At 40.9% G+C, this 13,458-nt stretch overlaps 1 protein-coding gene across 1 annotated transcript; it reads right to left on the bottom strand.

Annotated features, from left to right (window-relative positions):
• Positions 1–11,657: 11,657 nt before the first annotated feature.
• Positions 11,658–12,893, bottom strand: LOC124015354 (homeobox protein unc-4 homolog). Its single transcript, XM_046330532.1, has one exon. It carries the CDS (start codon positions 12,891–12,893, stop codon positions 11,955–11,957), a length of 939 nt encoding a protein of 312 aa, XP_046186488.1. The 3' UTR covers positions 11,658–11,954.
• Positions 12,894–13,458: the final 565 nt, after the last annotated feature.

The following is a 13,458-nucleotide window of genomic DNA, read 5'->3' as shown; positions in this document are numbered from 1 at the left end:
ATACTGGCCTTCTAGGCGGAGTTGCAAAGAAAAAAGATTAAGATGGGCAAAAGAACACAGACACTGGACAGAGAAACTCTGCCTGGAAGTCCAGCATCCTGGAGTCGCCTCTTCACTATTGACGTTGAGACTGGTGTTTTGTGGGTACTATTTAATGAAGCTGCCAGTTGAGGACTTGTGAGGCATCTGTTTCCCAAACTAGACACTCTAATGTACTTGTCCTCTTGCTCAGTTGTGCAGCGGGGCCTCCCACCCCTATTTCTATTCTGGTTAGGGCCAGTTTGCGCTGTTCTGTGAAAGGAGTAGTACACAGCATTGTACGAGATCTTCAGTTTCTTGGAAATTTCTCACCTTCATTTAATTTCTCAGAACAAGAATAGACTGACGAGTTTCAGAAGAAAGGTCTTTGTTTCTGGCCATTTTGAGCCTGTAATCGAACCCACAAATGTTGATGCTCCAGATACTCAACTAGTCTAAAGAAGGCCAGTTGTATTGCTTTTTTAATCAGGACAACAGTTTTCAGCTGTGCTAACATAATTGCAAAAGGGCTTTCTAATGATCAATTAGCCTTTTAAAATGATAAACGTGGATTAACTAACACAACGTGCCATTGGAACACAGGAGTGATGGTTGCTGATAATGGACCTCAGTACGCCTATGTAGATATTCCATAAAAAATCTGCCGTTTCCAGCTACAATAGTCATTTACAACATTAACAATGTCTACACTGTATTTCTGATCAATTTGATGTTATTTTAATGGATACTTTTTTTCTTTCATAAACAAGGACATTTCTAGGTGACCCTAAACTTTTGAACGGTAGTATATATAGTACTATTTCTATTTTTCTTATTACCGTTTTCCTTGTTTTATTTCACTTAGTTCTGTTTGTTGGAGCTAGGAGATCTGAATCGGAAGATCTAGGACTGTACCCAATCCCAGTCTCCCTCTCCCTCTTTGTCTCTCTCTTCCCCACAGCCCCAATGCACAGGCACACAATATAGTTCTTACACTAGTGTTGTAATGATTCTCTTATTTGGTTACATATGTGGTAACTTCTTGTTACTTCTATTGTCAATTGTGTTGTTCATTCGTTTTGAATTTTGTTACCTATTTGAATACATTTATTTTATGTACAAAGGTATTGTTTTTCCTACATTTAGATTTGAGGTAGAATTTCACTGTACATTTACATCATTATCCTGGCACCAGAGTTGTCAGCTTAATACTGTAATTTTGCTTTACGGTACTATTTTCCTTACTGTAAAACATTACAGCATCCCTGTAAATTTACAGCAAGGATGGTGTAATATGTCTTTACAGTAAGGCAAATAGTACTGTAAAATATATTACAGCATCTCTGCCGTAAAGAAAACATTACTGTATGAAGCTGGTCACTGTGGTGCCAGTATAATGCTGTAAAAGTACAGGGGAAGGTTTTACAGTGTAATAAGTTACTAAACCTGACCAGAAGAGAAGCAGCACATAGGTACAATTAAAGAGCAGGACCACAAGACCAATTGCTTGGCCCATTCACCTAAACTCCCTTCAATTCAGTAACATCATGGCCTAGCCATGGGCTAGTACTGAGAAGCAAAGTCTTTATTTCACTCCACCATACAAGTATTCAATAAGGATCTCCATAAACTATCAATTAACGAGGGGTAAATGTTGTCACGCAGCCACTTGTTCTACTGGATCCACAAAGAGTGGCAGCCCAGTTAGGGTTAGATTGGGTGTTTTGTTTGTTGATTAAACATGGCTGGTGCACCTTCTGGGAACGAGCAACAAATTATTACAGTCAATATTTCCCGATCAGAAGCCATCCTGCTCTGTGCGCGCTCCGTCAGTATTACTAAGGATTACAGTACCTCCTGGACAGAGGGTGGCCCAAAGCTGGCAAACACATTGGATTAGTGAGTCAAACTGCAGCCTTGCACAGCCAAAACTAACCATGGCGTATGGCGTAGCACTGAGAGAAATGTGAGAAGCCCTAACGCAGTGGCTTCTATACAGTTTTGCCCCCTATGCTGTCTTGTTAATTTATCCATGAGTATGCCATTAAGATTGAGTTTCATACCAAATGTGATTATTAGATTTAGTGGGATTTGTTTTGCAAATTTCAGTGGACATTGTTATAGCCCAAGTGATTGGAATGTCTCTGTGCAAATCTATTGTGAATGCTTGAATTTTCAACACCAGCTCTATTTGAATTTCCATATGGGATCTCGGGTTAAAGTAATATATCCATGTTTGTTCTTCACAGTTGCATACCAGTGTGCATTAAAATTCCTACTGATATCTACTTTACATATATTACTTTTAATTGAATTCCTATTTGGGAGCCTGCCTGCTGGAGAGAACCTCAATTTGTTCAGTAAATGTATGTCCTCCAACTCCCCATTTATTAGGCTTAAAAACCTGTAGGTGGTGCTTCAATTATTTCTCCTGTGCCATAATCGGTTATTTTGAAAGGCTGGCCTGCCTATCGATAGCGCTGAAATGAATGTTATGTCTTAAAAGGTTCCTTCCTCAGGTCCTTCCTCTAGCCGTCGATAAGGTGTTCGGTAGGGAAGCGATCCTTAGACATCTCGGTGGTTGTTGATGGATATGGTCACACTTCTGAGAGGAAAACAGCATTGATTCTGTCCCACTATCACTTCTAATTTTCTTCCAGCCTTTGCACAATGGGATCCTTTATGCCTAATCACACCCACTTACAGGGCTGGTATGAGGCTTTCTTTTTATTTCAAGAAGTGTGCCTGAAGCTCCCAGACAGAGTGTGTCAGTATTGAAGTGTTTCTGGTCTGTCAGATCTCCCCCACTTCCTGCTCTAATGTGATCGATCGGACTGGCGACAGAGGCATAACATGCTCCTCCTCTACAGTCTACAGGACACTTTGAAAGTGACATTTCGGGCCCAGTTAGACCCTATTTCCCCTGGCCCATTAAAAAAAACTGGACCTCAAGTGAAACCCTGTGTCTGGTCCATCCCTGAGCTTCCTGCCGCATTTAATGACAGAATTGTACATGTCAGTACTACCAGGGGTCCAAGGATGAAATAATGTGCATGTAGTAAGTCAAATCTGAGGTCTTGGCCTTGATGTGTAAAGAGCATTTGCAATACCACTTTAATGACGATAGGGAGGAGAGAGCTGGGGGTTGGTGACTAGCCTATTGGAGGACATGTCAAGACCTTCACGCCGACCATTTTAATTGCAACCAGAAAATGCCTATTAGCTAAAGAAGACTTACGCTGCAGGCTGAAATAAGATCACTAACACCAGCCCATGCACTGTTTAGTTTGGATTGTGAGGGATGTTATTTAAAAGTAATTATGTATCGAGACCATGAGGATGAGTAACTTTGATAAACAACACTGATGAGTATTGTTGCTTCTTTTTTTTTAACCAACCTCTGACACCTCTGTAATATGCTGGAGCTGACTTATGTTGTTAACAACTGTGCATTTTGGGGACATTTCTAAAAGGATAGTTAGTAGTAAAGTAAAAAGATGAAGAAGTAAAAAGATGGAGAAAATGCTTTGATGGGACTACTCAGGAGACAATCTCTCTGTTGAGGTGTGTTCTGGGTAATGGTTTTTATAGCTAACTTTTGATGGAGGATGGAACACTGCCTGGCAGTGTGATCAGAACCAATCCCCTGTATGAAATGGAAAAGGTTAATGCAGTTTAAGGGCTGAAATAATAACTAATTATCCTTGGGTTAACTACACCCTATGGCAATTTCTCTCATGTCCTGCTATGTTTGGCTTGACCCAAATCAATGAAAACAGTCCACCTATCAAATCATTAAACAGAGACTAACCTCCAGCAGAACGGCAGCCTACTTTAATGACCACTGTGCAACTGAAGGCACACTCCAAAGGGCAGCTAAGGTCTGGAACTGAAACTGAAAGGTACCCCCCCACACACACACTTCTACTATTATCTGGATATTTGACTTGTAGTGTCAGATCCAAGATGCCACAGGAGATTAAGCTCCGTTTTTAGGAGCTCGCAGAATTGTTTTATTACAGTGTAGTTCAGTCATTGGAAATGATATCTCAGTGTATTCCTCTATTGAAGTACGGTGATCATCAACAAAGCATATGGAGATCAAGCTCATAATAGTGAACTTTGTTAGTGTTACATCCTATTGATTACAATACAGTTTCTGAGATGATCAGTATGCAATGTTAGATGTCAAACGTACATTCAAACAGAGATGTTGAATTGATCATGGAGTTGAAGTCCTATAATAAACCACAACATTTACCCATTTCGCTTTCGCCCTCTGACTGTATTTAATTAACTAATGAACTTTCAATTCAATCTCTCATAGGGTATTCAATGACAACACACATATATTACTTTACATTGCGATAGTATACTAAAAGATAAGAGCCCTCTAGATTGAAAAGTGCCCAGATCTATAGATGGGGCTTGTTCACCTTCTGAAAAAGACTGATTTGAGGCATATGAAAAGAGCTGACATCCACAAATAGATTTGGACAGTGTTGCCTTAACATCTGAGGACACTGTTTAACTCATCCCATCTCGGGAAGTTTTCACACTTCACGCTTCATTAACCTCTGGGTCGCAGGTTCCCTGGGAAGTCGGGAGAGGAAAATGCCTGTTTACACCGTTCTCTAGAAACCCCCACAAAGTGGTTAGTCTTCATTGTGGCATATCAACACAGGTAAAAAAAAACATGTGATGGTGGGGAGCGAAAGCCCTGTAAGCTGTCTGAATATAACCTAGCTTCAAAACATAAAATGCTTTCTATATACAGTAGGTATCACCCAGGTGGATCGTGCATATGTGTGCTGGATGGTGTTGGTCATGTAACGCCATACAATCAAATGCACGTTCCCATTCATTACATGTAACCCATGATATCATTTCTGGGTGCAAAAAAAGAGTCAAAGTAAAGCAAATAAGACCTTGTGTGGCAACACCTTGTCGATTCCATGTAGGTTTCCTTTTTTTTGTTGTTGGCTGAATGGATTTGGAAACAGATTGAGTGATCTTTTTCAAGCATGTGGGTGTTGACATATGGGTCCACTGAGGAAGTACATCCATCCATATCACACATGAGCTGAGAGTGGCTAGATAAGCTGAATAAGCTATAGGTCTATCTATAATACATAGGCCTATGTTAAATGTCATTACTCATGACTTTGAGGAAGACCCCTTATTAGTTATTTGGCTGGAATTCCGTGGTTGGTTCGTTAAATGAAAAAAAGCTAATGAAACACTTTTCACAAGGTGATAATTAGCAGAGAAGAGCAGGGTTGCAGTCACAGGCTGTTAGATATTTAATAACCACAATGACCAAGGGAGTTGGTGTTAATTTCTGGGTCATGTTTATGATGTTGATTTATTCCAGGTCAAAATATTGGATGGTAAACGCCTCAAATGTAAACCAGAATGTCTACATCCGGATATTATTACCAGCCTATTCAACCTCTCTTTCATATCGTCTGAGATCCCCAAGGATTGGAAAGCTGCCGCAGTCATCCCCCTCTTCAAAGGGGGAGACACCCTGGACCCAAACTGTTACAGACCTATATCCATCCTGCCCTGCCTATCTAAGGTCTTCGAAAGCCAAGTCAACAAACAGGTCACTGACCATCTCGAATCCCACCGTACCTTCTCCGCTGTGCAATCTGGTTTCCGAGCCGGTCACGGGTGCACCTCAGCCACACTCAAGGTACTAAACGATATCATAACCGCCATCGATAAAAGACAGTACTGTGCAGCCGTCTTCATCGACCTCGCCAAGGCTTTCGACTCTGTCAATCACCATATTCTTATCGGCAGACTCAACAGCCTCGGTTTTCGGATGACTGCCTTGCCTGGTTCACCAATTACTTTGCAGACAGAGTTCAGTGTGTCAAATCGGAGGGCATGCTGTCCGGTCCTCTGGCAGTCTCTATGGGGGTGCCACAGGGTTCAATTCTCGGGCCGACTCTTTTCTCTGTGTATATCAATGATGTTGCTCTTGCTGCGGGCGATTCCCTGATCCACCTCTACGCAGACGACACCATTCTATATACTTTCGGCCCGTCATTGGACACTGTGCTATCTAACCTCAAACGAGCTTCAATGCCATACAGCACTCCTTCCGTGACCTCCAACTGCTCTTAAACGCGAGTAAAACCAAATGCATGCTTTTCAACCGATCGCTGCCTGCACCCGCATGCCCGACTAGCATCACCACCCTGGATGGTTCCGACCTTGAATATGTGGACATCTATAAGTACCTAGGTGTCTGGCTAGACTGCAAACTCTCCTTCCAGACCCACATCAAACATCTCCAATCGAAAATCAAATCAAGAGTCGGCTTTCTATTCCGCAACAAAGCCTCCTTCACTCACGCTGCCAAGCTTACCCTAGTAAAACTGACTATCCTACCGATCCTCGACTTCGGCGATGTCATCTACAAAATGGCTTCCAACACTCTACTCAGCAAACTGGATGCAGACTATCACAGTGCCATCCGTTTTGTCACTAAAGCACCTTATACCACCCACCACTGCGACTTGTATGCTCTAGTCGGCTGGCCCTCACTACATATTCGTCGCCAGACCCACTGGCTCCAGGTCATCTACAAGTCCATGCTAGGTAAAGCTCCGCCTTATCTCAGTTCACTGGTCACGATGGCAACACCCATCCGTAGCACGCGCTCCAGCAGGTGTATCTCACTGATCATCCCTAAAGCCAACACATCATTTGGCCGCCTTTCGTTCCAGTACTCTGCTGCCTGTAACTGGAACGAATTGCAAAAATCGCTGAAGTTGGAGACTTTTATCTCCCTCACCAACTTCAAACATCAGCTATCCGAGCAGCTAACCGATCGCTGCAGCTGTACATAGTCTATAGGAAAATAGCCCACCCATTTTCACCTACCTCATTCCCATACTGTTTTTTATACTGTTTTTATTTATTTATTTTTCTGCTCTTTTGCACACCAATATCTCTACCTGTACATGACCATCTGATCATTTATCACTCCAGTGTTAATCTGTAAAACTGTATTATTCGCCTACCTCCTCATGCCTTTTGCACACATTGTATATAGACTGCCCATTTTTTTCTACTGTGTTATTGACTTGTTAATTGTTTATTCCATGTGTAACTCTGTGTTGTCTGTTCACACTGCTATGCTTTATCTTGGCCAGGTCGCAGTTGCAAATGAGAACTTGTTCTCAACTAGCCTACCTGGTTAAATAAAGGTGAAATAAAAAAAAATAAAAAAAAATATGACAAGATGTGTTTGCTATAGAGGAAGCATTTTGGGGCATATTGAATGTAGCTGAAAGCAGATTGGCACTAGGCCTATAACTCAAACCTTACAAAAACGGAATAATTCTAGGTGGTTGCCTTTATTGTTTCCCACATGGTTTGATGTAGTTGGTTGATATGACAGATGGATAGAGTATAATTCAGTCCCTCACTGCCTGTACTTTCCAAGCGTGAATTTGCAGATAAAGCCGACAGGCGACAGTTGAGATGATGAGATAATTAAATGTTATAGAAGGTCTTCAGATGGGTGGGCCTATTACACAACATACATTAACATTTCAATAGAATATTTCCATCTTCACACATCTCTACACTCTTATAAAAAAAAGTGCAATCTAGAACCTAAAATGATTCTTCGGCTGTCCCCATATAGGAGAACCCTTTTAAGAATCATTTTTGGTTCCAGGTAGAACCCTTTTGGGTTCCATTGTCAAACCCTTTCCACAAAGGGTTCTACATGGAACCCAAAACCCTTTCCACAAACGGTTCTACATGTAACCCAAGTGTTCTACCTGGAACCAAAAAGGGTTCTCCAATGGGGACAGCCGAAGAACCATTTTGGAACCCTTTTTTCTAAGAGTGTAGAGCCAACATTCTACTTATAGTAGCCTATGTTTTTGTCTAGGCCAATAGCTACAAAAAAATACTGCTGGCTTCTCGCTTGTCATGCTTTGATTGTACTGGATGCTCTATAAGACATGTTGTAGTTTGTGCTATGGGCTAGTAGTGCATTGTTCATGATCGACTATGATCGACTAATCTCAACAATGCAGCCAATGACTTTATGTCAAATTGAAGTCATTTTAGTTTAGGCTACCAACGTAGTTTAGCTAATTCAGTGAGGCTGAATGAGAGAATGAAGGGGACTTCCTTCTGTCCCAGTGATACCCAAAGAGAAACACTGGCACTTGGATCTTTAACACAATCGCTTAAAATGCTACTTGACATTTGGCTCCTATCCTGGAGCAACTCCGCCATGCTTTTTTAGGATTTTATTACATCGCATGCTTATTAATGGACCGACAGACTTAATCGCTCTTATCTCGGCCAAGCAAACGTGGGATAGGATTATCATAGGCATGTGCATTGTTTTACGGTCAATGCCTAAATTGATTTTGAGTCACGTGGAAATGAAATGATTTGCCATGTTTTGTCTATGGGTTGTTGTAGCCTAATATTATTGGTGTACATTTGCAATGTTTGATTATTATAGAAAATATAGGCTCACATCTGCAAGTCATATACGCATATACTAAACTATGTTGTAGGACTATCTATAGATCCACATCGAATAGCTAAACTAATTGGTAATTTGATGTCTGTCGTGTATGACTGATCATTCTAATCTTGAATTGATTTGGCACAGTCCTTCTACATTCATGCTCATTTCGAGCTACTGAAACAAAGCCCTGCTAAGCAGATACTATTTGTGACAAGTTTGTAGAAAACCTATGGCAACAATACGTGAATAACCGCTTAGAAACTCAAAGAATCTTCAAAAGTATTATAAGGCTTGTTAGGAAACATGATCTTGGAAAATGTATAAGGAAAAGTGCTTAATAACATTCCTATTATCTACAAAACCAATGAATTAGCAGGTCACTAAACACAATTTTCGTTGTGTTCATTTCTATAATAATGTGTACTAGCCAGCTTCAAATAGTTACGACTGTGACAAATTAAACGATGAGACAACAATTAATGAATTGCTTCATGAATAAAAATGGATGTTACACTCACTCATTTCTAACACCAATAGGCCCATGCAATGCTGAAGAAAAACAACGTAAATGGACAAGTCATTTATTCGTAGGCATATCGATATAATTGTGTTGTTACGTTCGGCATTGGTGTGTGCTATGAACATTGCATGTTGTAAAAATATAAACAGTGTGCCTCTTTCATTCTTAAATAATGTCAATGGCATAATTCCTGCTTCACCCCCTTAATTTGCAAAAAAAATGGCAAATGACAAAATAAGTTAATTTACTCAAAGCTGCGAGGGAGGGAAAATAGAATGTTGCAAATGAGGTTCTTGATATCACGCTCATAATTAATTGCGCAAATTTGTTTCTATTAAATAAAAATAACACGTATTGAGAAACTCAATTAGCATTAATTAAGCTTGATATCCCAATTTGGATGTGTCGTTGAAAACAAGCTTTTTCGTAGTCTTTTTTCCCTCTCTGGTGCTGAATGCGAACGAGAGTTCTGCCTTTGGGCTGCTTTTCCCTCCTTTGAGATTTGAAAATGAAAAATGGAAATGAAATATCAGGAGGTGCTAAATTAGCTGCCTGATCTGCACTTATTGCTGCATATACGCCTCTATTACTTTGCCAGTCTGTGTCTCTCTTTTAGCATTCCAGGCATGGAGAGGCGTCGAGATAGCAGATTTATCAAATGGGAAAATGAATGCATGATGATCAGTTAAATTGAAAATCAGCGCCTGCATGACAGCCCGACCTGACACCTCCGTAATTAGAAAGAAAAATGATGGCGTCCGATGCATAATAGAGCAAAAACAATTTACACTCTCCCATAATGATCCGGCGTTCAAATTGAAAATTTCTCCGGGTAGAAATTGAATTCATAAAGTATGATTCATGGAGGACACATTTCCTGGAGGCTGCCTGGGCCATATCGATTGATAGTTTGTCTTGAATCATACAGCGTGCAGCTCTCAGGCAAAAAAAAAGCTTAACTACTTAAGCAAATCGCTAATTTCACCTTAAGGCCACCAGTGTGCAGCCACGATACTCCTGTTCCGTATGCTAATGAATTAAACATGAACACCCCCTACCATACAACATACGCTCCAAATAAGACACACACAAAAAAATATATATGTATTGAAGGACACATCCAGAGAACTCTCATTTCCAAATGGCCTATCCGAAATGGCAACTCATTGACAGAAATAAAGCTCAATAATTGGGGGCTGGCTGAATAAGAAGATAATGTCCTTAAATATAATGTCGGGTAGAGGAATATATATTTAATATAAGTTAAAAGTATTATCTGTGTTGGGTTGAGGACTTCCAAGGGCCATTCTATTTGGATCTGTTTTCATCAAATAATAAGTTATTCATTAGCTTATTGACTTTCTGTCTCTGCCATAGGCCTATACTCTCTGTTGAGATTACATTTTCCCTTTCCCTATACACTTTTGCCCGTCTCTTATACCAAACCCCCCTTCACCCACACCCAATAAGTCATTGCTTCCTCTGAGCAAACAGCAGTCATCGGGTGAAAATTATGTAAATATTATGAAAGGGACACAGGCTCAGAAATTCATTTGCGCCGGCTCAGATGTAAAGCTGCCCCTCTGATTATTTTACATTTATTTGCAAATCAAGACCCTAAAAGAGTAGCAGGAACGACACACTGGAATGGATGTTTTCTATTTTTAGAATTTAGATGTTCGTGTTATTGAGGGCATTTTCACGTGCGTTATACCTATAGGCCCTATCTTGTAAAACAAGCTGTATGCGATGTGAATGGTCTTTGCTTTCTTACCTCGATTTTAAATCTGGTCAACATTGCTAATATTGCCATGGCGCAGATGTCCCCGAGCCTGCACAGCATCCCTGGGGACCGCCAACCCTATTAGAACAAATGTGTTCTGCTATTGTAAATAGGCACGTTTGCTTCGCCCGTCCTATTACAGCCGACGCATGATCAATAGGCTGATAACACAGAAACATCAATGTAAGCGACAGAACAATGAGGGATATCATCGAACATCTATCTTAATATAGCCGGCTACAAGGGCCCTGACAAAGTGAAAAGCTCATGAAAATTCCGCCCCACGAATTCCCATCTCCTATCCAATATGCACAAACACACTCCCAGCTGCCGGGGCTATTATTTTCGTATTTCAATTTGACACCCCAGCCTTTCATGCTAATTCTATTATTCTTGGAAGTTTATGTGATTTCATATCACTAGAAATCGGTAATGTATAATAACCCTTTGGGCTAAAATAAACTGAATCCCTGCAGTAGCCACCGGGAAAATAATTACTTTCATATCAAAACTCTGCAGGAGTCGAGCGGGTCCTTTCGCCTCCGGCTCGTAACCTCATTTCAGTGAGGCTTATAGATGAATAAATTTGTTAAAGCAATACACAAAATACAACATCAGATTTGAGCAGAAAGCGCTACCTATACCCACTATACGGGCTATTTAAGGTCTCACACGGTTTAGATGTATTGTATACAATCGATTTATTTATGAAAACCTTACATATATAAATATTATAATACTTTTTACAGCCTTTGAGGATTTTTGTGGTTTTATGTATTTTTACAGTTCGTTACACGGGGGGGGGGGCTTGTACTACTACCACCACCACACGTGCACATATACACGCACGCACGCAACAAACACACACACAGTTATAACCCATCATCATCAGAAAATAGGCTATATATGTCATCTGTAAAATGAGAATTTATATTCTAAGACGTGATTGAGCTTTGGGCAAATGAAAGGTGTTGTTGACGCTATCAATATTGTTTCTCACCTATAGGTCTATTATTCCATATCGACATCTTGAGTCTCTGTCTTTGTCTCGGGTGGACAGTTGGTTGTCACAGACTCGGAACTCTCTGGGTAGTCTTTTACAGACTGCTCTTTTTTGTCTAATGGCAGATACTTTGAATCATCATCATCTTGGAAATATGTTGCACTACAACAGGCTGAAGACTGACTACAGTTGCTACTGGAAAGGTAACATGGCCTGGGCTGTTCTGTGGGGAACTAGTATTTTTCGCGGTAAAGTTGACCTGCACTTTGATTGCTTTCGCGTCGTTGAGATTGTTGGACTCCTTATGGTTTTTATGTCCAGTATTGGCAGATAAGCTGCTGTCATTCACTGGGGTTCTTTGTGTGGAGTTGGCAGCATCTGAGTCTGATGGTGTTGTCTTCAAAGCAGTCTGAGGAACAAGGAATCCAAGCGGCTGGGTGATAGGATAGAGTAAGAAATGTCCTTTCCCTATCAAAGGCCGCGAGGAGGGTAAGGCAGAAAATCCATCTATGTTCGGTTTGCGCCTTGGTCTGGAGTCGGATAGAAGGCTTTCTACGCTGAATGGGTTCAGTTTCTGAAGGTTGGAGACTCTGCTATTGGCGCACATGCTTGACTGTTGACTGCTGTCGGACGAGTCCAGCTCGGATCCACCAGCATCTTGGTTCAAGTGTCTTTGGTTCTGGAGGGTTTGTGGTGTTTGGTCACAGCTCGATTGGGTTTGGTTTCGGCCTACAGAGTCACAATGTGGATTTTGTTCACTGTCTGTCACTTGTGACACTCCACTGTCACTGTCAGATCCTGGGGTGTGAAATAGGTCCCCTGACAAAAGTTTATTCTGGGACCTCAACAGTCTTCGCTCCTGCTTCCTCTTCTTCTTCTCCATCCTCTCCAGCTCTCGCCTGGCGATCTCCTCCGCGTCCATGGGCTCTCCACTGCATGTTGTTGGGTGGGAGTTGTGAGCTGGTCGCCCTGGACCCTTCTTTGTGTTTTCTTTTTTCCTCCACTTAGCTCTACGATTTTGGAACCATACCTGCGTATTAGAGAAACAAATCATGTTACGCATGTTAAAAAAAGAAGATGTCCACTCTCTTAAAAAAAAAAAATACATAGGCCTGATAATAATTTAGGTTAATACTTGTGTGAACCATTGGAATAATGTTTTGTACCAAAGAGCAATGCCCCTTGCTTGTAGGCCTACAATTATTTATTATCAGATGCGATGACAAAAATAACCATATTTATTTTCCAATTCAACTAGGCCTACAATTATTCCGTGTGTTTATGCCTTCTTCGTTATTCAATTAAAAGTTAAATGCTGTCTGTCTGATCTGGAAAATGCTCCACGAAAACATATATCTCGCTTATGATGGGCCCTTGTGTCCCAATCAAATGCATAATAATAAATGGTTTAATATAGTTACAAAGATTCAAAATTCCACCAACACTTAACTGCCTAAAAATTGCTAAAGTGACATGACAAATATAGGAATAAACCAGCGTTTCTCAAACTCGGTCCTCGGGACCTCAAGGGGTCCACGTTGTGGTTTTTGCCCTCGCACTACACAGCTGATTCAAATGATCAAAGCTTGATGATTAGTTGATTATTCCAGCTGTGTAGT

The sequence above is a fragment of the Oncorhynchus gorbuscha genome, linkage group LG26 (assembly GCF_021184085.1).
Source record: "Oncorhynchus gorbuscha isolate QuinsamMale2020 ecotype Even-year linkage group LG26, OgorEven_v1.0, whole genome shotgun sequence".
Lineage (NCBI taxonomy): Eukaryota > Metazoa > Chordata > Actinopteri > Salmoniformes > Salmonidae > Oncorhynchus > Oncorhynchus gorbuscha.
Note: the sequence above shows the minus strand (reverse complement) of the source record. Positions and strands in the feature narration are given on the sequence as shown.